This window comes from Cottoperca gobio, chromosome 5 (genome assembly GCF_900634415.1).
Source record: "Cottoperca gobio chromosome 5, fCotGob3.1, whole genome shotgun sequence".
Lineage (NCBI taxonomy): Eukaryota > Metazoa > Chordata > Actinopteri > Perciformes > Bovichtidae > Cottoperca > Cottoperca gobio.
In genome coordinates, this window is record NC_041359.1 from 983,132 (window position 1) to 1,010,000 (window position 26,869).

At 39.1% G+C, this 26,869-nt stretch overlaps 2 protein-coding genes across 10 annotated transcripts in view; one reads left to right on the top strand and one right to left on the bottom strand.

The window, feature by feature from the left end:
* Positions 1 to 262: 262 nt before the first annotated feature.
* On the bottom strand, positions 263 to 17,940 carry usp48 (ubiquitin specific peptidase 48). Of its 9 annotated transcripts, XM_029431762.1 has the most exons (28): positions 17,786 to 17,939; positions 17,165 to 17,302; positions 16,634 to 16,754; positions 16,283 to 16,424; positions 15,267 to 15,394; positions 14,372 to 14,496; positions 13,307 to 13,415; positions 12,774 to 12,907; positions 12,471 to 12,556; positions 11,888 to 12,067; positions 11,216 to 11,353; positions 10,844 to 10,993; positions 10,172 to 10,372; positions 9,207 to 9,318; positions 8,157 to 8,296; positions 7,085 to 7,159; positions 6,818 to 6,942; positions 6,031 to 6,153; positions 5,812 to 5,873; positions 5,382 to 5,492; positions 4,465 to 4,595; positions 3,548 to 3,654; positions 3,333 to 3,440; positions 2,153 to 2,335; positions 1,797 to 1,922; positions 1,628 to 1,676; positions 1,511 to 1,537; positions 263 to 981 (listed from the first exon to the last, which is right to left on the bottom strand). In XM_029431762.1, exons 2-28 carry the CDS (start codon positions 17,296 to 17,298, stop codon positions 959 to 961), a joined length of 3,150 nt encoding a protein of 1,049 aa, XP_029287622.1. In that variant the 5' UTR covers positions 17,299 to 17,302; positions 17,786 to 17,939; the 3' UTR covers positions 263 to 958. The 9 variants fall into 9 exon arrangements, 7 of the variants coding, with proteins under 7 accessions (XP_029287622.1, XP_029287623.1, XP_029287625.1 ...); XM_029431763.1 differs by having other exon boundaries at positions 17,165 to 17,938; XR_003832282.1 differs by lacking the exons at positions 263 to 981; positions 1,511 to 1,537; positions 1,628 to 1,676; positions 1,797 to 1,922; positions 2,153 to 2,335 and having other exon boundaries at positions 3,410 to 3,440; positions 4,465 to 4,590; positions 17,786 to 17,940.
* Positions 17,941 to 21,499: 3,559 nt separating this feature from the next.
* The window catches only part of LOC115008448 (calcium/calmodulin-dependent protein kinase type 1D-like), a 12,756-nt gene continuing 7,386 nt past the window's right edge, over positions 21,500 to 26,869 (top strand). The window contains exons 1-2 of the mRNA XM_029432058.1: positions 21,500 to 21,600; positions 23,652 to 23,763. Coding sequence (XP_029287918.1) covers positions 23,678 to 23,763 — 86 coding nt within the window. The 5' untranslated portion in view covers positions 21,500 to 21,600; positions 23,652 to 23,677. The remainder of the gene's footprint in view (positions 21,601 to 23,651; positions 23,764 to 26,869) is intronic.

The window sequence follows — 26,869 nt, forward strand, 5'->3', positions numbered from 1 at the left end:
TTTCACTTATTTGGTTTGATTCTGTCAACACAACAAACCCTTTCAGTCCTTTATTCAGCGATTTCGAGGACAGCTGAATCGATGGAAAATAGTTTCAACAATGGAAGAAACAACCTGTTGGCACAGTGACCACGTCATTACTAATAATATTCAATAGGTGTGGATGTTGCATCAGGCCAATAGCGTTGCTCTCATAAACACTATACCACCAATACCACATTCTATTTGTTGAATCGCATAATTACAAGTATGTGAGTACAGAGTGCTTTGAAAATAACTTTATTGTCCATAAGAAATAACAGTGAAAAGAACAGGACATATCACTGCTTGCATTCTGTTTCTCACTTCCAACTCTCAAGGAATCACCCTCTATACATACCGTGTAGCTATGTATCTCTAAATGCCACATGGAGTATATGGATATAGATTTGCTGTAGAGGTAATTAATGTTCTAACATTTAAGAGCAGTTATATTTGTAATACTTAACAGTTACTCGTGCATTCTTTTGACAAACCTGAAAACTCTGCAGTGAGAACACAAGCTTCCACATAATCAAAAGAAAGAACATTGTATTGAATTTGTCTGCCATAATTTAAAAGAGTCAAAAACAAAGCCCATTTTCTTGAGTAAAAGTAGAACTTAACTGAAACCAAGCCTCAGAATACAACAGATCCACTTAGCTTCCTCATCCGGTTTCTATTAGTCAGGTAGCAGCACTACCACACAGTCCTTCAGAATGATTAGGAATTTTAAATATCAAAGGCCAGCTAACCCTATGTAGAGAAAAACGGCGGCTTTGCAACATAGTCACAGTTTTATTAAAGAAAGCCTACTCAAAACGTAAAAAAACAAATTAAAGCACTTATTTATATATGGACACTTGACAAATTCAAACTTTCTTTTAAAATGTCCATTCGTCATCTGTCCAATTCAAGCATAGCTACAGCCCAGCTTTCCTCAGTGCCCCAGGAGCCCAGTGCCTGCAGAGACAGAAATTCTTAGATTAAATCAAAACTAAAAACACACTCCACCAGAAAAGGGTTTAGCCACCCAATACAGTACACAACTAACACAACTGATTTAATTGACTAAATATTCAGGTCAGACATTTGTGTATGTTTGGTCAGTATTCAAATATTTGGCTTCAATGCCAAGCCCTAAAAATAAGGTTAATTCTTCAGACAAATAAATTATCATCAACTGTGAATTGGAAATTCTAAGACGAGGCAAAATCCAACTAACTATTACTAAGATAAAAGTGTAGTGCTGTGACGTTTCCTGTATTCTGTGGCCTCTCTGACCTGGTTCCATTCCTCTGGGTCGATGCCCACATCTCACTTTTTTCAGCAATTTAAATAGAATAATGAGGTAAATTCAGTTTGATTATCGGGGTAGTCCCCCTGAGTTGTAACGCATTGTGTAGATAATAAAGATGATCACTTCCTACTGGATAAGGAAGAAAAAAAGAAAACAAACATTTCGAAACAAATGAAGAAAAAGTATGCTCACCTTTAAATCCCTCTTCAGGCATTCTCACTGTGAACGAAAGAGATGAGAAACTAAGTATTGTTAAAATATTTTGTTTTATAAATGTAATATAGAGGAGGTGAAGATAACAGCATTTACCCTGATAGACATCATCCATTGCAGCATAGTCTGCTATTGGCTCATCAGCCTGTAAGGACACAATGGAAGGAATGTTTTGGATTAAAGGAAAATGTCTGTAATCACCATCAAGATCATTTGATGCTGTGGTGGTTAAGATCTTTATTTAGAAAATCTAAGTATGGAGTACCTTTAGACATATGATGCACTCGGGGATGACGCCTAGACTACCCAGTGTGGCCGAGTCGTCTGTCAGACTTTTTCCATCAATGGAGAGGTTCTGGTCAAAGGGAGCCACGGAGAAGGCGTGCATAATCTACAGGGTCAGAAGCACAGCAGTTACTTTTGTGAATACAGACTACTCATTACCTACAGAGCACAGTAATCAGAACACTTCTATTACAATATTTGATCATAAGCCGTTCTGGTTCAGGGCTTTACGTGAACAAACTTCACTCTAAGCTTCCTCAAGATGTCATTAACGATTTGTTTTTCACGTTCAATTTAAATGCTTCAGGCTTGTGTCCAGTAACATGGAGCTCTCACCTGTATTTTTAGCTCTTTAAGTGTCTGAGTAGCTGAAACGATGAGTGCTTTCTCTCCTCTGAGTTTCCTGTGCCGGGTGCTTCTCCTGATTCCACCTAGTTTGGTCATGTGGGTCACAGGAACTGCAACTGCTGATGTTGTGCTGCTGTCATCCAACTTTATGCGCTTTGCACCATCTTGTGACTGAAAGAAAGTATTGTGATTATTAGCGGTTAGGATGAGTAGTAACATTGCAGAAGCCAGCAAGAGTAAGCCAGATTTTTAAATGATCTAATTGAAAAACCCAGCCCACTGTTGCTAAATCTAGTCGCCAAGCAGGCAACACTGGCAGCCCGTCCCTTCAGATCATCAACAACAACAACAACAACAAATTAAGCAGAAATAAGAACAACAAACGCCGTCTTGTGATATTTTAGACAAATTACAGTCGGTGCTGGACGGTCCCTGAAGTTTGTACAGTGCCGATTGTCGAGGAGTATTTGGCTGTCCTAAAGTTTCTCTTTAGACCATTTTGAATAGTTGTAAAGTAAATGTGTTCCAGTGCAAGGAACCTAAAAATGAAGGAAGGGTCATTATGTCAGCATTTCAATTTTGCATTGGTGCTACTTCCAGTGTTTCCCCTACCATTGTCCACCATTCAAGGGTTAGGGTTATTTTTATATTTTTTTATATTCACAACTCACTTTTCACATTGCTCTTCTATTAAATCAACTAAACGTTTATGTTATTTATCTCATTTATGTGCACGTTTTAATGTTTACTGTCTACTTTGCGCATTCACATTCTCTCCTCTGCTCTGTTTTGCGAAGGGCGGGGCTTCACTCCACACACACACGTGCGCACACACCTACAGTCAGAGACAGAGCAGAGGAAAGGAGGGGAGGGAACTAAAGATAAACACGCATAAATATAATTTACAGCTTGATTGGTTAGTTACTGGAGCTGCTGCCCCCGCGACCCGATCCTGGATAAGTGGTAGACGATGGATGGATGGATGGATTGGTTAGTTATGGATAACAAAGATGCTCTATTACAATCAAGTTTGACGAGAGAGGTTAGAGACAAAAAGGCACCATCTCCGGTGACGCTCCAGCTGTTTGCTGCTATAGTAATGCTCTGAATATCTTATAGATAACCGTTTACTACCGTTACTGTAGCTATAGCGTGTTAGTGGACTTACCTGGCTGAAGTCTGGGTCTTTCTCTCCATCTACCTTTGGAGGTTCTTCCTTCTCCTCCTCTGCCTCAGAGCTGCTGGCGTTCAGTTCCGGAGCCGTCTCCTTTATCATCTATGCAAAGGACAACAATTGAGAATCTGTGGATCTCATGTCTTTATGTGAAAAACACCCAACAGTTGTCACTATTTGGATAACCTAAAATCTCTATTTTTTTATACCCTCTGGTCTTCAATGACTTTGCGGATGTAGATGGTTGCTTGGGTATACTCTCTGAGGTCCCTCTGCTGCTGGAAAAGGAAGCTCTCTCTGCACTCCCAACAGATATCTGAACACATAAACACGCACACACATGAATATCCAAAAAAGCAAGGATGTTGAGAAGCCAAAAAGGTCAAAGCATCAGTCCACCCAAAATATTGAACTGTGGGTGTGTTATGAAGAGCCACAATCTCGGAACCCATCGGCTCTCCGTCTGAAGACAATAAGCCTCTCTGGTGCAGCTAGCGGATATCTTGGTCAAGACTTCCTCTTCTGTGCGCCAGACTTTGTTAACAGTCCGATTAGCAACGTCAGACATGAGAATGGAGTTGAGAGGCGACGTCTACAGTTTCAGAAGTAGTCTAATAGTAAAAAGCGAAATCATCGTCAGGCGATAGCAGGTTGTTTGGTAATTGCATTTCATCTTGTGCTCTCCACAGATTGTTTACCTGCATGCAACCAAAGCATGCTCAAAACCAGATTGGTCAATACTACTTGGACTACAAATGGAAACCAGATACCAAAATCTTGTCCCCTTACATTCATATGCAGAATCTGGTTATAGAGATTACGAAGATCGTAATTCACCTAATCCAAGTTCCATGGACATTTTGATACTTTTTATCACTGTAAAACAGCGTCACTATTGGAAGCCTTTATAAAGGCTGTAAATACTTGCTGTCTACAGTCTCTGCCCTTCACAAAGGAGCAAGATACAAACAAAGTCACCTTTAAAGCCTACAGGTCGTGTATGATATTCAATAATATATTTTGAGTATTACTTCAAGTATATGAAAAAAGAGCATTAGAATAAACATTGTAAAACTGAGCCGTGAATATGTGACGTGAACCATTTCCCCTAACTTTGCACTCTTACCAGGCTGAGTAGTGTACTGAGTAGTGGGACCATTGAGGGTGGTCTGTTTGAAGCAGTGGATGGAGATTGGCTGGTCCACAATGAAGAGTCTGCCGATCACTTCCCATTCGCTGGGCCAGAGCAGAGCTACACTGTGCAGGACAAACAGCACAACAAACAGCACAACATGAGACCACAGCAGCGTCAATCAATAATACATCACTTCAGGGTTGTTTTTCTATAGATTTTCATTTTATTCATGCAACCTGCCAAGTTAAATTAAAATCTACACATCTTTTTTGATTCAGATTTGACTAGACCATTGTAGTTTATAAAGAATAAGGACCATTCTGGTTGTTTAGATATTGACACGGTTAGCTCAGGAAATGAGTGCATGCATAAAGTGTGCAGACAGAGTAAGTAGGGTCAATGCTGCCTCACTTGGTTTAGGGTTTATTATTAGTAGGTCTGTGTATTGGCAAGAATCTGGGCAAAGGATAAATGTCATGATACAGGGGTTACGATTCAATATATTGCGATATTTTAAATCAAATTTTAGGTCAACTGTTTTAATGGAATGGGAACAGTGGGATCTGCATTGGCATCCAACATGATCCCTGTAACATCCAACATGATCCCTGTAACATCCAACATGATCCCTGTAACATCCAACATGATCTTATCCACTGTCTGCCACAAATCTTTGCATGTAAACAATTAAATAAAAATGGATAGTGTTTTGATAATTGATACAGTATAACAAGACATAATATAGTGTTACTTAAGTGTATTGATATTTTCTTACACCCCTAATTATTAGCATAAATTACAATGGACAGTGAAGTTTCATTGCGGTTCCAGTTTGCATGGTGTCAGGAGTAGAATTCTCATGGAACATTTATCTGGTTTGTTTAGTGAGTTAAATCAGCAGAACTCACTGTTGTGCATCTCCGTTGATGAGGGAGTCGTAGGTGAACATGAAGCCTCCGTGAGGACAGAGCAGCAGAGTGTTGCCCACATTAGACACTGGAGAGGATTTAGTGGGCCTCCTATAAAAAGCGCACACATGAGAGAAAGATTACCACTTGAAAGGCTAACATGCAATTTTACAGCCATTCTTATCCAACATCATTAGGGATGGGCCAACTCACAAATGAAAGAGTCAACCCTAATGCAAACTACATAAATGACATTGGTTTAGTCATTACAAATGACACACATCTCATATTCTTGCACAACTTGTTTTTGTACTAACTCTTTACTAAGGATGACCCTGTTCTTCAGAGCATAATGCAAACTTTATTTTTGTTGACAGTTTGATAACAAGCACAGTAATTTAATTGTATTAGCCTCTTGAAACAAACATACCTGATGAATTTTCTCCACTCATCCACAAAAAACAGAGGGACTATGTAAAGTACATCTGTGCCCTAGAAAGACAAACAAGAGAGCATTTACTGTATTCACCTGGATCATCTGCTTACCGAGCCTCTATATATATTCTTTATAGACATTTGGCCTCTTTTTCAATAACTATATTTGTGTGAAGAGGTTACATGACACCTTGGTGCTTGGCTTTGTGTCTACCTGAGGCCATTTGTTGAGTATTGGCCGGTTCTTTTCATTGAAGAGGTTGATCAGTTGGTTCTTCTGGTCCAGGGCCATCATCTTACTCACCGCCTCGTTGTCCTTTTCTTCCTGCTCTAATGTCTGGACACACAAGAGACACAAGTTTGGATTTCAAAACTAACTCTCCCAAGACACATCCACCAACTGTGGATGCCATGACTCATTAGTCTATGTGCCTGCTGTCTGACAATAGCTATCGTTCATTTGGGTTGATTAATAGTTCCACGTTAAGGTGTTACAGGACATCAACAGAGCTTATGCACATAGCTGTCATAGCTAAGGCGCACGTCCTTAAAATGTAACTACACATTGAGTAACACATGCAGATCACAAAAGCTGTGATCATTCAGCTTTAATCCTACAAGTCTCTGATGCTGGTGGAGATTGTCCATAGTGAAGATAACGTAAAGCAAGTTGAACAAGTCTCAGTGATCCTCTCCTTTTCACTAACACATATAGCAAAGCCATCTCCAATGCAAACCTTGTGCGATCGCTGCTCTCTATCACAGTGGATCAAAGAACATAAAGAGGATTTCTGCAACAATGCCTGATGGAACAGCAAATACTGTCACTGTATCACAAAATTAATTAAAAATTGTAAACACAATTACTCTGGGGTAAATATTTAAAGAAGGACACATCCTTTAAATGTCCATTTAGTGTTGCAGTGGTACTAGTAAGTTCAATCTTTACACTCGGCTTGAAAATACTTGGAATACTGGATGGTTTGTCAATGTTTGCTCACCAGGCACTGCTGACAAGCCTCTTGGTTTTGGGTAAATTCTGGGGCTTTGAAGAAGTATTCCCGTAGCTTGGTCCAAACGTCAGAGGATACCAACTTCCGTTCAGTCTCTAAAATACTCAGACCCCCTAAAGCAAGAACAAACACACACATGTAAGAGCCAACATAAAAAAGATTAAACTATTATAGCATACAACTTATAGCAATGAAAACATTTTTGTTCAAAAGTATTTAGGAAAATCATTCTGGATGCTGATATTGGGACAGTACCGTGACAGCAGACAATGTCTTCATTGAAAGTCTTCATCTCATCCTCGTTGCCCTCTGAGAGCTCTGGGCCGAACTCTACATTCACACAATTCATCAAGAATGGGAGGAGATGTTAGTTGAATTTATTACTAAAATACAAGGTCACCAAACAGACTAACTCGGGGGATTTGCATCAACCAGTTTCTCAATGTCTTTTCATAATATAGATTTCAAACACATTTTTAGATATGCTTGCAGCGTGCCTAAAGGGATGGCAATGCTGGTCAGTTGGTCCACCACTTTGGCCCAGACTGAAATATCTCAACCACTATTAGATGGATTGTTATTATATTTTGCACCGATATCCATAATTCCCAAAGCATGAATCCAAATGACTTTGATGATCCAATGTCATTTTCTGTAGCACCACTAGCAGGTCAAAGTTTGTACATACTCAGTGAAATGTCTCAGCACAATATCCTAACCCTGGTGACCTCAGTACCTCGAAGAAAGCTCAATACCTTGAGCTTTCTTCGAGCACCACCATGAGGTCTTCTGTTAAAGGTCTAGACTACTGTTCATTGGATTGCAATGGATTTTGGTATACAAAGTTTCCCTCTAGATGAATTGTAATCACTTTGGTGGGGCCTTAACTGGCAACGTCATGAGGTCAAAATGACATTTGTTACCAATACTGTGGTTCAGGACCAAATATCAGCAGAGTTGACATTCTCCCCTGCCTCTGTGCTTTTGTTAACAAATGTTAGAACGCTAACATCAAAACAACTCAGATGGTGAACATGGTACATGTTGTACCTGCTAAACATCAGCATGTTCGTACATCCTCATACAACCGCTAGCATGGCTGTGAACGCTTGTTCTAATTATCATTGTGTCATGTGATTTCCCATTATCCTTATATATAGCTTGTTTTTCTGTCTGACAAACTTTACAAAAGCCAAATGTATTACATTTACAACAAAAAGCAGCAAATCTGTTGTACACAAGGTGAATGTTTGTTTCCAGTTAAAAAGGTTGCCAGATTAAAAAAGAAACTAAGAGACAGAAACACATTCACATGCATTACTCCTACCTTTGCTGTTGTTGTGTGGTCCCTGTCCATTGGTCTGTCCGTTGCTGTGTTTGGTTTCCTGTTCGTCCTCGTCCAGCTGTTCTAAAGCCAACTGCCTCCAGCTACGCAGAGATGCTTTGCCCACCCAGTAGCCCTCACCACTAACACAGACACACACACACACACACTTTGATGTCCTGTTACTGGACTACAAGCCAGTAGGCAAAATATCCTACACTCGATGTCTATCTGATAGTGCTGTGGCGGCAAAATTTAAGGAAGTGATTCCATCAGCAACTACTTCAATACAGTGTCTCAATATCAATGTGGCGGAGAACTCCTTAACTTTAGTCCCTCCCAAATGAATCATCTTGTTGATAGTGCTGCAGCCTCACTGCGAATAACACTTGACTGTCACTCCTAACAAAAAAGTTAATAAAACAGAAAGCTCCGTGGCTTAATCCCCAAACCCCCAAACTAAATGAAGTCAAGAAAACTTGAAAGGAAATGGCGTTCCACCAAGCTGGAAGAATCTTGTTTAGTCTAGCTATATAATCATAAAACATATAAGGCTCTCCGTAATTACATTACATTACAGCAGACATTACACATTTATTAGACGCTCTTATCCAGAGAGACTTACAGTGAACTACCTACAGGGACAGTCTCCCTGGAGCAGCTCGGGGTTAAGTACCTTGCTCAGGGGCACAATGGTGGCAGCTCTGGTGTTGAACTCACAACCTTCTGGTCTTCTGTTTAGAAGTCGAACCACTAGATCACCAATGCCTGAGCTTCTTCATTAATAGAAGAAAATGAGAACAACCCCAGGAGTCACAGCTCTACAGAGCCTTCTATTCCTATATCTCTCAGTAGTGACGACTTCATGAGCTTCTTTAATGATAAAATTATAATTATTAGAGACTAAATTAATCTCCTCCTGGCCTCAATCAGTTAATTATATAAATAACCTTGATTTGATAGCAATTCTGTATTGCCCCTTTTCAAATATAATTTGATCTAAACTTGACTTGATGTACAACACCACAGTCCCTTAACCAAACGTATGTTTACCTGAGCGTGCGTTTAACCAGGTTGGTGACTTCCTTGTAGTCTTCATTGAGCTGGTTCTTCAGGCGCAGCACTCTGCATCGCTGGCCAACACACTCTCTGCACATAGAGGAGCCTGAACAAACACACATAAGTGGGGTATGTAAACAGGTAGAAGACAAACATTGTGGTTTTGGAGCAGTCAGGATTAGAGACATTTCTACGGTTTCAGATATGATTTGAATACAAACAGCAAACAAGAGTATTTCCTGGAATACAGGCTGGCAAAATTCAACCTCTGCTTTGCTTTAGTGAGTCAACTAGTGATGTAAATGATTTATCAGTGATTGATTAATCACAGTTAAGAATTTGATCAATCAAGATCCATAAACGTGTTACTCAACTAACCACTTCAGTTTGCTGTGGCTGATGCTTCTTAAACTATTCATCTCCGTATTATCACTTGCACATTTGTATAGCGTTGTAGTGAACAGCCTGCATGCATAACCCTAACCCGTGACTGCGTAGATATGCTCATATTCTAAAATAAAAACCCATAGGACTTCATTGTTGAGAAGATAAAGCATATTTAGTTCATTATTAAAGGGATTTGTAGACTCTGATAAAGTAATTGGATAGTCTTTTGATAGTGCACAGCAAGTTTACTCTGATACAATTTATGGCCTACAGACACGCCTTCAAGTCTAGTGTTTTACTCAAAATTTCGAAACATGCAAAGTGCTATAATACAGGCTCACTCTTTAAGTCTCAAACATACCTCGTACAACTATGAGGATGCTTAAAGCTACGCAAAGTTGATTACATGCGTACATATTTGGTTTGAAGTTTCTCAGAATTTTTTTTTGAGTTTTAGAATAGTGATTATTGTGATACCTACTTCTGTGTAACTATGAATTGGAAGCACTAAAACTCTCAGTTTAGCAGAAGCTCATGATTTGAGAAGAGATCACACCCTCTGTTTGACTGACCGTCCAGTCTCGGCCCTCCACTGTAGCGCTCGTAGAGGACCTGAGAGGCCTGCAGGGAAACCCTCTTGGAGTCTCCCACCTTGTCTGGATGCAGTTTGCCGTGAGAACAAAGGAAGTTGGAGTTGTCAATCTCTCTTGTGGCAGTGGAGTCCTCTAGCCACTTCTTCAACCAGTCCATTGGAATAAACTCGTACGACTCGCCTGAGGAGGAAAAGCACAGAAACACATCAAACATAAAGACACACAGGAGCTCTAATTTTGATTAATTAAATCCTTCCTGTGATAACAACTGGCTTATTGTATATTTTCACTCACATATCCATATATAAACACATGTGAACTACTGTGGAAATTGTATGAAATTAAACGCAACTACTAGTTTCTGATCAGCACCTGCCTTATTTTATAACTGGAAACTGTTGATATCATTCTAATACACAACACCAAGACACAGTATTTGCCTAAATCGTATTGTTCAGTAGGGTGTTATGCTGTACTTGTAGTATTACTACAAACAGAAGAGCTGTTGCAAAACTTAAGCAATATCCCCCATCATCTTGACTATCCATTTATTACACTGTCTGTACTGAAAGTCACAACAAACATGTATACTTTTGTTTTTAGTGTTTCTGTTAAGGGGACTGTGGGTGATTAGGGAATGTTTTTACCGACCGTCTCTTGCGGGTAAAAGCTCGTAGAGCTCCTTCACCTCCTCATGCTTGGCCTTGCCCTTATCCACGCTCTGTTTTCTCATGTGGGCCATCTCACGGCACCACTCCTCAAATTTATGGTTGTCTTGGTCCACCAACCTCTGAAGGAAGGCTAGGAGCACAGACGGAGGTTAAAGAAACCATTAGACAAAGACACATGGACCTGTGTTTTTACTATTAAACCACATTCCTCAAGACGTCGCACTTCATTAAGACAAACAAAGATAGAAACCAGATATGCTCGCTGCTTCCTTGTATGGCTGCCATCTTTGTTTGTGTCAAGGAATAAGGACACATTACGCACAGGAAATTAGTTAAAAATTCTACTTCTCACCTGGCACCTCGACGTTGGTCCAGGAGGTATCTGAATTCTCCTCTTCCTGGACCTTATACACCAGCATGTAGGCATTTCTGGAGCAGTGGTAGCCTTTACTGCACTTCGGCTTTCGTGTCTGGGACTTTACTGTCTCCGCTGGGGACCAAGAAGACAAAACAAAAAGAAGAGCTACAAACTTTGAGAAAGTATTTACAGACACGATCCTCTGCTGGGTAAAAGTTAAGACTCTTGCAATTCTCTATTTTACCAAAGCACCATCCTGGCGACTTCTAGGGCTTGGCGGCATATCGACTTTTGAAGATATACCGATTTAATATTAGTTTCAAAATTATGAGATGTCTTATGACAAATGCTTGTGACATATGTGGCTTTGACTTACAACTGAACTTAAATACCAAGATATATATTATTTATCGCTATTCAGCATAAAAATATGGAGATACGAGTTTTTAGTCGCCCAGCCCGAGTGATTATCCATTTTCAACAAATAAACATCTTGACTGCAGTTGAACATTTTAACTGGTTTATAATATGATGCTTTTTTTAACAGTAAAGAACATTATTCAATCATTAAAAATGATACTGGATAACAATAAGACTGCTAGTACATAACACTACATAGGATTTCATGAAGGTGGAACTATACAGTGTCCATTTATTACTACTCACCAATGTCTTCCTCAATGCCAAGCTGCAGCTTCTTGCCTTCCATCTTCTCAATTTCCTCATCATTGAATTTGTACCAGTCGCCGGTGCGAGCGTCCTTCACATGGGCGATGTAGTGGCCCGAGTAGGCACTGATTCCCCGGTGGATCAGCACCGCACTCAGTTCATAAACACACTTCTGGTCTAGGGAAAAATATCAACACACTTCCTTTTCAAAGTCATCAACAAAAAATGCCTGCTGTTGCTTGGGGATAACATGTAGTTTAGTCAAGCAAGCAATGTTTGCCAAGTAAATACTAATTCAGATTCAGCAAGCAGTGAACTTGTTGTGACATCAATCCATCCCCCACATGAAGGTACCCTGCTCTGACGTTGTTGACCATGCTTTTCTCCCTGAGGACTATTGAAAATGCCCCTCTTGCTTTCTAAATTCAAAGACAAGAGAGACAAATAAAAAATAAATAAAGAGGAGTAGTGTATGCATTTAGTTTCTTCTGTAGAGCTGACATGTCAGAAAGCATCGATAGCTAAGGGAAAGTGCAGAATGTGTGTGTCTGTGTGTCACAGAGATTCATACTGTTAATACCTTCTTTTCCTTCCAAGAAAGGCCCCATGTCCAGCTGTTCTGGAAAACTGATAAAGGTGTTGAGCTTCTTCTTGTGGCCTGTTTGTCTGAGGAAGACATCATGGTTTAGTAAACCTTTCTTTTCATAGCAGTCAGAGTACACACTGATGGCCTCAGTAGTGGGGCGGCAGTCGATTGTGGCCGGTATGTGTATTTCCAGCCTATGTGTGTTGTAATGAATAACAACAACAGAGTGTAAAAAATAGAATTTTTAGATTTGAGGGATTAATAAGGTGCTTCTTAATCAGCACTACAATGGCTGACCTATCAAAGACAAAGCGCATGAGCTGCAGGTTGAGGGTTGGAGGAATGCTGTGCAGTCTGATCCTTCGTGTGGCACTCTGTTTACTCTGACAGCTCTCACAGAAGTAGCGGTTATCTCCATCCAGCTTCTCCTCCTGCAAGGTTTGGGCAAGGCACAGCAAACAAATACACATATGTTGAGAGATTTTCAGGAACAGTAATTCAACTTTGGAACACATACACAAGTAAAAGTAAATGACGGTTTCTAACATTTTCCCCCTTTAATTATGGGGTTTCTTTTAGGAAGTTTTCCTTGTGCGATGCGAGGGTCTAAGAACAGAGGGGGTCGTAACCTGTACAGTCTGTAAAGCACACTGAGACAAATGTGCCATTTGTGATATTGGGCTATAAATACATTTGATTTAATGTTGCGTGATTGGGGCGTTTTTTGGCCTGTTTTCTGACATTTGACAATTTAGACAGATGTGTTTTTATACAAACGCATCGCAATTGTTGCCCCATAAGTTCGCATAAATGTAGGGAATGAAAAATACCTTCAGGAACTCTGTGACACACTCTGTGAGGTTCTTATGGCCCTGAATGTTCAGCTCCAGCTCGTAGAATCGGGACGGCAGTGCAGATGATCGACCACACTGGTTACAGCTGAAAAACAAGTTAACGGATTCCACCACAGATTTCAACGGCTTTTGTTATAGGCTAAAATCATGTTGTCGGTGGAGACCTTTTTGCAGTAATGATGCGTTTTCAAAGTCCTGAACTATTATTTTTTTCTGACTAAAAACATAATCAAACTCTTCTTGTAAAAATCAAGTCAACCCCAGAACAACTGTATGCCTCTGCATGATTCTAGTCCAAATCCAAATAAAGGCTTGCTCCATAAAAACAACAACAAGGCTTCCATCTCCCTCAAGAATGTTAAACACATTACTGTTAAACCAAATTTCACCTCTGACTGGCACCACATCTGATAAAAGTGACGCTCTGACAACTAGACAGGGTGACTTTAAAAAAAAGTTCTTAAGAAAGCAGAACAGCACATCTCTCTGGGGAACAAGAAAACGTCTCCCCCCATAGTGAAAGTGTATACTTTCCAGTATTCCATATCATTGCATTCTTTGACGTGTCAAATATATGACAGTGTAACGGGTTCACACTGGACTCGGATGCACAGCGCTATGTCAATTCTCGCATGAGCAGTAGCCCTGCTGTTCACACCAGAAGAGCGTTTCTCTGCGTCGATCAACAAGCGATTAGAGCTAATCTCTCTCCCTCTGTATATCTGCTTGTGTGTGTGTTTGTGTGTCTGTGTGTGTGTGTGTCGTGCTGTTTAGACACAACTGATGTGATGTGTGGAATAAGAAACTATCACTGGAGATCAGTTGTTGTGTCAAACCAATTGGTTTATGTAGGTGTAATCTGCAAAAATACCACACTCTTTGTGATTTGTTCAGAAAGGTGAACACAATTCATCTAACTTTGGCCTCTGGTTGAATTAGCACACAGTTAACGAAAAACAAATCTTGACACTTTAATGAGTTCTGATGTTAAAAATCTTTTTTACTTAAATAAAAAAAGATTTGAGTACTGAGTGGTCTTACACAGTAACGTAGGAGAACTGCCCACAGAACTGCCGCTGGATGACATTCTGCAGGTTGGGGTTCTTCTGCTTGGACAGCGTGTCCTCCAATAGAGACAAGAAAAGCTTTGAAAATTCCTGGGCATCCTGAAAAAACAAATAGGTTTGAATTTAATGCACTGTATTCTCAAAAAAGAAGAAGAAAAAAAGAAAGAAAAAAAAACAGGTCCCCAAAACCTAACCGCTAATAAACATCATAGCACTCTCATTCTATGTTTTAATTCTGCTGGGTAATCATGGAACTAGTAGTTGGATAATCGTTTAGTTGATCAACTGAAAGTTTTTTGGCGTTTGTCATATTTGGCGTAAGTCATCACTTTGGGCTCTGGTCATTTTTGATGAGTGTTCTTTTATGACCATTTGCGTATTGAGGTGATATCATTTACAGTTCAACAGAGATGTAAGTGAGAGAATTCAGAACACAATTCTCACAATGAGGGAAAACCAGGAAAATGGGACCGTCGAGAAATAAATATCCACAATCATCCATCCTTCCATCGTCTACCACTTATCCAGGGTCGGGTCACGGGGGCAGCAGCTCCAGTAGGGAACCCCAATCTTCCCTTCTCCGGGCCACATCCTCCAGCTCCGACTGGGGGATCCCGAGGCGTTCCCAGGCCAGTGAGGAGATATAATCTCTCCACCGAGTCCTGGGTCTTCCCCGGGGTCTCCTCCCAGCTGGACGTGCCTGGAACACCTCCCTAGGGAGGCGCCCAGGTGGCATCCTTACTAGATGCCCGAACCACCTCAACTGGCTCCTTTCAACGCACAATCATCTTTCAACAAACTGTGAAACCAGCCCTGTATTTCTAAATGAACGTTTTGATAATTCTGACAGCTTTAATGTAGTGATTTACCTGCTGCTGTCCTGTGTCCAGGCCCAGTGCTTTGACCAGCCCTGAAGGGTCTATGTATTTTCTATTGCTGTTCTGCAGGAGTGCAAACAGATACTGCAGATGCTCACAGATGGACTGAGGCTCATAATCTGAAAAATACATGGACATCTGTATTAGAGAATGAAATGCTTTCATCATATAAAAAAGTTAAAAAGTATGGAGTTCGCAGTGTCATGCTAGCCTCAGACAAACTCGAACACAAGCCAATATGTAAGTGGACCTAATTTCTGTCAAATCATTTTAAACAACAATAATTGAGAAAAACTAAATATTGCCAATTCCCATGTGCAAATACATTTTATAAACCATCAACAATATGGTGATCCTGATGTTTAGTTCACTGGTATTACTTCCATCAAGAAAAAAAATATTGCTCTGAAAGTTTGTCTGTCAGCCAGCAAATTTGATCAAAAACATATGAATGGGTTACAATGTTTGTATAGAAATAAGCACAGCTAGATCAGGTTGGCAGTAGGCCAGATTTAAGATGTATTGGTTTACAAATGAAGAATAATCCAAATAAACTAAATTGATGTTGATGATTTATTTGGGTATAACAGCTAGTGGATCATTGTTCTGTATTGGTGGTGTGTCTTATGATAATATTATATTAGTTTGGGTTATGTTATTCTATTTTATTTGCGTTTAGACCAAACTAGAATCTTTTAAAACTTTGATATTGCATGATCTTCATTTGGTATCTTTTGTATGTTAGGAAATAATAGATCAGCATTTTGGTAAAATATTTGATACATTCTGGCTTGAATTTATGTAGACATTTTGCACTAATTAGTACTGAGCACAGGGTTAGAAAGACTGCATGGCTCTGATGTTGACAGTGAAAACCAAGGATAATTGGAAGATTACACAAATAAAGTGAAAATATGTCACAAAATATTGCTATAACATGCTGACTTAAAACCAGGAAATTAACAAACATAAAAGAACCATCCCCCATATTTAGTTTTCAGTTATACCAGACTCAATATTGTGTTCCTGTGCTCGGGTATTGTGGCACTGATAGAGGCTCCTACGCAGCTCCAGGTTGTGGAACCACACTTGCAGGAATGTGTTGACGTAACATGTTGCACCCAGGTTGGTCAGGCCAACAAATGTGTTCTGGAATGGGCAGAGACAGAGAGAGGCAGAGAGGCAGAGAGAAAGAGAGAGAGAGATAGGATCAACTGTCTCTTTAGATATCTTCCATCTCTGGCCTTTTGATAACTTCCCAGGACTTCAGTAGTCCACCTTACAACAGATGTGTGATCTGAGAAAATAAGACAGATGAGGAAACAATTTCCAGTATATCTGGCTGATTAAATAAATACCTTGTCTCGACGCTCTGAATTTGGGTCATCGATATTGTGGAAAGCATTTTCATCAATATCCCCAAGCCACGCCTGTTCACCAATACCCACAAGACAGTTGGGATTCCCTTTACAGTTCCTCCTGCAAGATCAAGTCAGGACCTTACTGTTTCAATTCCTACTTTAGAAGAGAGGTTTTTATATACAGTTGGGAGCCACAGAGCAAGATAAAGTTCAGTACCATTTCAACTGTACGAATGCTGTGATCACTGTGATTCCTCCTGCCTACCATCATATGCATTCACGTTAGAGCGATTATGTGGCATGGCGAATTGAATATCTTCATGACCTTTCATACAAAGTCTAATGTTACAGAGCTCCACAAACACGGAATCAGACTTTTGATGAAAATTGGGATCACTCTGAGGAGCTGGCCATTAAGCCTCCAACCTTAACATCTAATTAAACATATGCTACTGGTATTCTTTTCTGGACACATGGCAGCAAAGCAGAGATTATTTGTTCGAACATGTTTCAATATTGTAACGTTACCTGCAGGTTCCTCTTTTGCAGGCCGGGAGATTGACGCGATATGCTAGCTCGATATGCTCCTGTCTGATATCTTCTGGTTTAACCGTTTCCACCCAACGCCAAGCCGCCTTCTCCAGCTGTAAGCGGGGCGCCATAATCCTACGATGTAACGTTAACCACACAGTTGGGTATATGAGTCGAAAAAGCAACACTGCTATGGTAAACAGTTTCCAGGAAAGCTAACATAGCCGGCTAACAGGGGCTAAATGGTGTCTTACAGGTCATAGCTTGGTTCCTACGAAGCATCCTACCGTAAGCTAAGTAATGTGATGCTACTTAACCTAGCCAGCTAATATTAGCTTACTAGTTCCCTCACTACCTAATTAAACTTAAAAAGTGAGTAATTCACACCACACATCGCAACAATAAATAGAGCGCTAAAACACAACAAATCACGACAAACAGTATTTGCAGGGTAACGCCAGGAGTAAGGACTACCCTCGTGCTAACATTAGCTAGCTAGCTAAAAAGTAGCTAGCCCGACCGGCAGTGTTAGCAAGTCATTTTCCCTGCATTCTCGGTTTAACGCTACCTGACGCTAACGTAACGAGTTTATTGTGTTAAGGTCAAATATTATCGAACCTTTCATGCGTGCAGCTGCTTCATCAAAATATTTAATGTATTTTCACATTTTATTCACGGTTTATTTTAGATTTAGCGCCCTTGCGTCAATTTATAAATAAATTATTTCTCCGCTCAAAATCAACACGACGTCAACAAGTGACGTAGAAGACGTCTCTTTGTTGTGACTGGAGGGAGGAAGTCTACAGTCTATGAAACGGATACACGCGGAGCCTTCAGAGGCCACTTTTCTTGGCTTTCTATGGTCTCAAGAATAAAACAGTTTGTTGTTTTAAATGTGGTGTTTCAAAGTAGTGTATTGGGATGCCAATGCTCCTTATGTCTTCTAAAGAACCAAACCTGATTAATTTGCAATATAAAATAACTACATTTAGATAGATTAAAAAATATAAGAATAAATTGATGATAAAGTAATAATAACACTGAAAAGCAGTTACACATTAATACATTAAATCCTGGTAAGCATCCAAAGCAGTTTGTAAATGTGCATTTTGTATTTTCAATGAGTTTATAATTCTAGATGAGGGCAAGTTTGTATTGTCATAATAAAAGTTGAATAAGTCAAATAAATTGTCAAATAACATGTGAAGCTCTTTTCAAGTTGGTGACTGACTATGTTGTTAAATGTTAACACACTTTGTCTAGCCTGAAGTAAACTGATGCTAAAAAGGACTGTATAGGAGAACATTAGACGGTGACTTTTTTTAGGATTATTGATTGATGGGTTTGTCTTTAATATGTGTTGCTTATTTTAATAATCCAATTCATAATCCCTTTAAATTTCAACGGTAATTGTCTTGGTAACATACAACGTTTTCATAGAATTTCCCCCAATATTGAATGATGTTTGCGTTCACACAATATTTTGTTTATGCCCTGGTCGGCTCTCACATGTTGTCTGTATGAAAATTAATCCAATTGTGACAACTAATGATGCAGTTATATGGCCTACTGGGCATCTCTTTGTATTAGCTGTTGACTGATATGCTATGTACTGTACTGTATGTGTATGAGATAATTAAATGCAATGTTGCTTTTTCAGTGGCTGCTGCTGAGCACTGGTTTTTAGTATGAGTATTAATGTGGAGTGTGGATTTAAAATATGTTGATTTCAGAGAAGCAGACATGAATTGAGTGAACAAAAGGCCCAGTTATGATGGGCAGTTTGACATTTAGGAACAGAAATTAATGGATGACCATTTTGATAATCATAGATACATATCCAACATTAACACGTTTCTTTATTTTCCAATATGAGGACTGCTGCCTTTCTGTTTTGTATTATTGCTGAAAATAAATGCCTCTAAATCTTTGGACTGTTGGTCATAAATAATAAGCACTTTGTTGAAATCATTTTGCAGAAGTGGAATGTAACTTATTGACTCAAATGCTGCCCTTATTGCTAAACATGTATGGCACTGGAACTTGATTATTTTCTTTTTGGAAAACCTAGTTTTCTTCTGATGTATTCCAAAAGGACGTACTTTTTCCTTTACTTAATTTAGCTGATGTCTGTTATTGTAAGATTGTACTAGTGTCAACAATATATAGCATAAAATATAAAATATATGATTTCTTGTTTGGTTGAAGTGTTTTCTGTCTTTATACTTCATATCAATCTTTCATTCCTTCTTGCATTTTTTCCCTCTGTTCTTCCTTTTTTAAGTATTTTGTTTCTTCTCTTCTTTCTTAAAATCCATATTTTCCATTTTTCTTTCCTTTCTCAACTCACGGTAAAGCAAAAAATGACAAAGCTCAATATACTTCATATACTTGAGTATTTCCGTTTTATGCTACTTTATTCTACTTCTACTCAACTACATCTCAGAGGGAAATATTGTACTCTTTACTCCACTACAGTTATATGACATATAGTTACTTTTTACATATAAAAACATGATATGGTTATATATGATATACTACTTATCTACCCAGCAGTATAATGTAGAATATTAGTGTCTATCAAGTACATTGTATCAAACATAAGATGAAAGTGTGTAAAATAACCATGATGTATAATATTCATTATAAAACGGACATGTCAAATCAAGCAATCTGATTGGTTCTTAGCCATGGTATAATGAACGTATATCACGGGTAGAATTGTAGTTACTTTTCACAACAAGTCAGTATCCCTCCGCGTCTGAGAAAAAGCTACAACCGATACAGCTGTTAAATTATGTCCGTTAAGAAACAAACTTACAAAGCTTTACTCTGGAGGAGTGGATTGATCAGTGCCTATCTCCAGAGAAAAAAGCCCCTAAAAGACGACATGCAGAGCTACGTGAAGAGCAGGTAGACCAAATGGAAAAAAACGAAACGAACAGAACACCGCACTAGCTGTTAGTGTTGTTGCATAGCAACTATGTTTTGTGCAGAAGGCAACGGAGGGACTATTTTATTTTGAACATCATTATTTAATAATAAAAACTATTTAAATTGGAGTGTGTATTTTCCTTTCATATTGCCACACTTGGTAACCGTTTTCTAAAAGCAATAACTCACTTTAGACCATGATATATGCTCATTATATCACAGTTAAGGGCCGAACCACGCCCCTTAACTGTGATATAATGACCATATACCATATACCCATAGCATGTCGAGGAGAAGCTAAGGAGCGACATGCACCTGTGAAAAGGGCCCGACTGACCTAAACTAAGTTGAAGACCCAAAGACACCCTCTAAAAACCTTATTTCAGGAAACTCCAGGTGCTAATTCAGAGGTAGAAGGAGAAAAAACAACAGTTTGATTTATTAGTAGGAGAACTGGACGACGAGAAATGGATGACCTTTTTAGCCTCATCCTCGGTGTAGCATGTGAACTAAGGTATAAAGAGGGGGGCCAGATCATTACTTTGTGAGAACTCGGCCGGCTGGGTCCTTTGAGTTTTGATCTGTACTTGTACACTTGTACTCTTTTGTATTTGACTTTGCTCTTCTCCAGTGATTTTTTTTCTTATAACTTGTAAAACAATCAGAATGTCTATAACTTATTAGTTTTAAAGTGTTAAAGGAAGAGGTCCGAACTTCACCTCTGGCCCGGAAAATACAAAGTCTCTAAGTATCTAAAATCGGCTCCACATTGACGAACTACAACATTAAACTGCTTGTACATGAATTTGCAAGTGATACAACTGATAAAAACAAAATAATATAATATTCTGTAATAATATAACACTTCACACAAAACCCTTCTGTATAATGAGTAGCCTACTTTTGGTATTTTAAATACATTTAGCTGATAATACTTCAGTACTTTTACTGAAGTAACATTTTGAATTCACGTTTTTACTTGTAATTAAGTATTTTTAGACGGAATTATTTGTTCTTTAACTTAAGTAAAGGATCTGAGTACTTCTGGTGACATGCAGTATGAGATATTTCCAATATATGAGGACATAGTCAAAACAAGATGAAAATCAGCGTGAATATGTTGAATAAAAAAGATGCCTTCACAGTTAGTATGGCAAGACACAAAGAAACATGTATTCTCTGAACTACGTATTAATTTGCTGAATCAATAAAAAAATATTAAAGAAACATATTTCCATATTTAGTGGAGAACACACTTTAATGAACACAATTAATTACAAAGACTGTGTTTCAATTTTACAAAAAGGAAACAACATTGTAGCTGGCATTTGGCAGTTTCCAAGAGTCTTTGAATGTAGCACGTTATGTTACTGTTGGCTGAGACTGAGGAGACGATTGGCCGAGGCCCCGCCCCCTGCTCCTGAACACTGCAACCTACCTGAAACACATCAGGTACACGGCGGACACTTCAGCTCTGCCACCTCTACACCGCTCCTCAGGTAAAAAATAACTTTATTACACTTTCAAGACTAGAGTATGTCAATTTGGTGTCATGTGTAAGTAGTATGGAAATCATTAAGTCACCTGTGTTAAAAAAATATGCCTGACGCTCACATCCTGACAGAGTTGTATAGTAAATCTTTAATATTGAACTATAGAGATACCAACAATAGCTAATTACTACATAACCTTGTTCGTGATGTCCTCTGATTTGATATACTGTCATTAAGCCAAACTCTGTTTGCAATGTATGAACATTATCATTTTAACAGGATCACAAAGCTAACGTTACACGCTTCATTGAAAAGCACTCACATGAATCATTTGGGAGATAGTTGAGAGAAACGCTATACACTGTTTGCTGCATTGTAGTATGCTTTCTTGAATCACTAAGGGACAAAAACAGTTGAAGCTATCTTAAGTATATCTTCATCATCTTTTAATTAATTAATTCATTCCTTGAATTCTGGGTTCCATAAATCACTAAATAATATGCCCTAGGTTTTCTTTCTTAATAATGATTAAACTGTTAAACGTTTCAGTAGTCTGAAGAGCCATAAGTAACATTTAGAGCTTTAGAAACAAGCAAACAAACTATTCAAGAGCACAAATAAAAGTTTAAAATCAGTACTTAAATTTGTTTTATTTAAAAATGAAAATGAACAAGTAATCATTTCATGTATCATATAGAATATAAAGAATTCAGTCAATATGCAGTGGTTGTGAAAATCCTGTGGATCAAAGTATTTTATATAATCAGAATGTAATCGAAAAAATGGGACAATGATTTTCTGAAATAGGATCTTTCATGAATTTTATAATTTGGCATATCAATGTTTGGATGTAGTATTATTGGTGCATTAAAATGATTGGAAGGCCACACTTCATTGGCCTTTCAAGGCCAGGATTATAAAACGACCCAGTTTTTGTCCTGTCAGGGAATCAGCCACTAATCTGTTCCAGCAACAGACACAAGGGATGAGTACAGGAGATGGGAAGGAGGGAGGGCAGGAGGAATGGCAGGGAAGATTAACTAACCACTGCTTTTCACCTCTCTAATCTTCTGTCTTTTTGAATCGTGTGTATCTGATGGTACAAATAGGCTTTACCCAACGTGGACTGACCTCAGTCATGGACATGCAACCGTTTATGTAACAGAACAAAAAGAGAACATGAAGTTGTGGAACAGGGAAGGGTGCGGGTCGGGGAAAGGCTTATGACCCCCCCCCCCCCCCCCCCCCCCCACTGACTTTGTTTATCAGATATTTTTGACCATTATGGTCAGGGCTGGAGCCAGGATTGTTTTTAAATACTGAACTAATTATTAATAGACTATTAAACATTTAACAGATACATTTACTGTTTATCAAATCAGTTGTTTCAACTACAACATTTCAACAAGTGGTCATACCTAAATAACAAAGAAGGTCCTTTGTGAGTGTCTTTCATAGCAATCCATATGTGCTTTATGATTGGCTACCCCTATGGACGGGACACACCCTATAAGATCAGGTGATGAAGAGTACGGCCAATGCTGGTGAAATTATTATTCCTATTCAGTTTGATTTATTTCGATACTTCCAAAAGATACAGTATATAAAATCAACTTAACTCACTATGAAGTTAAACATATACACAACTTGCACCAAGATGCTACAATTTACAGAACAATAAAATGTGAGGGACATGTGAAGCGGCAGTAGCTCAGTCTGTAGAGACTTGGCTTGGGAACTGGAGGGTCTCTGCTTCAAGTCCCAAGTGGACCTTGGGCGAGGCACTGGACCTCCACACCATTCCCAGAGTGTTGTGTATATATTAGCTGCCCACTGTCTCCTAACAGGGCTAAACATTAGCCCAGATGGGTTTAATGCAGAGTCTAAATTTCACTGTGTGCAGTGCTGTGTACATGTGTGACGATTGAAAGTTAATTTGATTTGAAATTAATTTCCATAAAGTGGTTGCACAGTGCAAGAATTATGTTGCATGATGATGTAGCTTATTTTATTTTTTAACCCAGAAGAATTAATAATTTATGTCATCTGTGCTTCAGGAGTCTACGGCAACATCAGAGCCGAGATGGGGCGGAAAGAGATCATCTGCAGCTGGAAGAAAAACACCAGTAATATCAAGGATGTGTTTGACTTCAAGGGGAAAATGGGATCGTAAGTACTGCTGTTGAAAGTAAAGACAGACAAGAGAAAGAAATGAGCATTGCTTAGTGTGTAAGAAGAGAAGGACTAGTCCGGCATGCAAGTGTAAAGGTTCATTGATGGTTAGTTGCAGCTTGCAAGTTTTTTTAGTAGCTAGTTAAGACAATCTTAGACAAAGTTGCAAATTGTAAATAAAAGTTACATTTAAAGACCATCAATTCACCAATGATGGGCATTGAGAACAGCAATGTTCCTTGGTTGTTTAACAAATTTGCATACAATTTAATTTGGTCAGGTATGATTTGATTTGTGAGGGAAAGTGGGGGGACGGCTTCCACATGCAAGCATGGATATGGTCCGACAGCAGATATGGTTGTTTTTCCAAATCTGTCATGTTGACTGTCATTTACTTATTGCACCACGCTTCACCAAACTGCTATTTGACAATGGTTTCTAAATCATAGCTGATTTCTTGTTAGACTAGGAGCCCATTCAGAGTGCTGCAGGAATGATTTAAGAGATTTTAATGTGAATTTTGAAGCTTAAAAAGGCGGTTGCTAACAAGTGGCTAGATGAAACTACAGAGGTTGTTGGGGACCCATCTACTCAGTGGTGGTGACGGTGAAGTCATGTGACCGTGGTGTAGTTCGTTTATCCTGTTCCTTTGTGAAGATTATCTTGCTGAACAATATATATATATATAAGTATCATAAAGCTTTGTTTGCCACAGAGCTTTATTTCTGCAGTAATCAGAAATCAATTGGAAACATTCTATTAGCTTTTTGTTAAAGGAACCAGGGCAATGCTAACTTCTGGTTTCTACTCTGTTGGAATCAGGACTTAAAATAACATTTGGTGATGATAATTGGCACAGACTTCAGACAGTAGGTGGGCTTGGTACAGTACAATAAGCAGAAGAAGCGGTGGGTGTGGTCTTAAAAAATACTGGCCCACTTTCAGAAAGCTATCACTGGATGGAAGTTGGGACTGTTGTCTATCTCCCAGTTACCAGGCTCAGCTTGGCCTACGGACTAAGAATAATCCCTTCCATCACCTACCTAAGAGCTTGTTTTATCAACGGAGCCTCTTATACTGTCTGTGTAATATAATTACTCACTGCTGAACCTGCAAGTGGAGGACAGTATGGCCATACAATTAAACATATAATGATCGATCAAAGCTTTGCAGTTAAATAAAGTTCATCAGGTGCAATATTAATATTGACATTTTGTGTGGAGTACCTGTAAAATATTAGATCTTATTTAAATGGTAAGATACACTACCTGAGTAGTTTCCAAAGAGCTGTTTTGATACCTGTGCCGTGATACCATAGTTTCATAACTAATACCAAATTATACTTACCTTAGTTTGCTGAGTATACAACTATTTCTACAGAAAGCTTTTATTTTTCCCCGTTTAAAGTGGCACTGCACCAATTTTATGAGAAACATCAGCCAGTGAAAACAGTTGAATAATGTCTTCTGACACGGCACAGACAGGAAGGGTCTAACAGAAGATGCTCTCCAGTTGCATCATGCGAGAGGTACGATCCAACATTTTTGGAGCTTGACCCATACTAGGGAATTAAAGTCAGGAAATCAGCTTCTTCACATCAATTTTGAAGTCCCACAACTTTTATGGAAGAGCAATACCAAATTGCTGGATTGCCCTTTTATAAAAAAAAAATCCAAACCTAATTAATTGCTGTTTGTGTTTTAGCAAAAGTAACTTTGTATACACTTTAATTAATTAATTAATTAATTGAAAAGTATACAAGACTGAGCAAGCATTTTGTGGTTCCCCACTCAGGTCTATATGTGATTTGTAGAAAGGGCTCTAAACTATATTTGTCTTCTGTCCTGCACAGAAAGAGTTATTTTCTTTATCTGCATCATTTCTAGAGCTGTAGCGAGACCTGGTTGGCTTCATATCACTGGTCAGTACAATGACCTGTAACAAATGGCTGTTAAGTTAACTGCAGGTGTCGCTTCCTCACAGTTGTCCTGCAGTCTCAAAGCTGCTTAAAACCCTCTATCGTGTGTGTGTGTGTGTGTGTGTGTGTGTGTGTGTGTGTGTGTGTGTGTGTGTGTGTGTGTGTGTGTGTGTGTGGAGTTGTCCGTAGTTCTTCAGCACTGACGTCAGGCCAACAGTGTGGGAACATCCTAGCACCACTTCATTATAGGATTAAGAACCTGACTGACTATATTGGTGGATGAGTGCACTTTATGAAGGGAAGTGGTGTAAGCAGGTGTAGGTGTGTGTTTGTGCAAACATTAGGCAACACATGTGTTACCTTGTAAATCAATTAGTGGTGGTCTTACACTGCTTTTTCAGGATGCATTCAGTTTTTAATTTGGAGGGCAATCTGTAATGCCTGGCCACGTGCTTGGGAGAAATAGGGGGCAGCATTTCACCTCTATTACTATCTCCATACAATCAAAATGTACAGTCATTAGTTGGAGGAGAGCACTGCTCCGGAGACGGACCTTCAGTTAGCAGCTGCAATCCAGCCGCCACAGCTGCCAACGGTAGGTGTGTCTCTCGGAGCCACCGCATGCCCTCCTCCCGGCAAATCATCCTCCTGGCGGCAGGAAGGATGAAAACAACCACATCTTACACATTGCACCTTTTTAAAATAGTAAATAACGGGATTTCTTTGTGCCATTTTTAATATCTCTATCTAGAGATCATCTGTGACTCAGCATCTTCACAGGATAGCCAACATCTCCCCTGAAGAATAAGTAAAAGCTAATAAATGTTTTAGGGGATTATGGGCTAGACCAGGGGTCTTCAATGTTTTTCAGGCCAAGGACCCCCAAACTGGTGTAGCGTGGAGCAGGGACCCCCTACTGTATATATTGAAAAGAAGAGGCGTGAAGAGGTCCGTGCGACGGGTGGAGGGGGGGGGGGGGGCTGAATATGAATGTGCAAAGCTGTTGAAGACCTATGGGCTAAACATTAAACCAGAACAAAGACTAGTGCTTTGAACTTTAATGATCATGAAGAAATACAAACAACAAATAGTTGTGTCCCTCATAGTTTAATATGGTTGAGCATTTATATGGACTGATTTCATATTAAACCCCACTTTAATGTGTGTCTCTATCCTTACTGTTTT

Coding starts and splice junctions, on each gene's coding strand:
- usp48 (XM_029431762.1), bottom strand. CDS start 17,298: ATGGCGCCCCGCTTACAGCTGGAGAAGGCGGCTTGGCGTTGGGTGGAA. Junction 6,154..6,817: donor AGGCTTGTCAGCAGTGCCTG/GTGAGCAAACAT, acceptor TTGTGTGTCCAG/ACATTAGAGCAGGAAGAAAA. Junction 1,538..1,627: donor AATGGATGATGTCTATCAGG/GTAAATGCTGTT, acceptor TTTCGTTCACAG/TGAGAATGCCTGAAGAGGGA.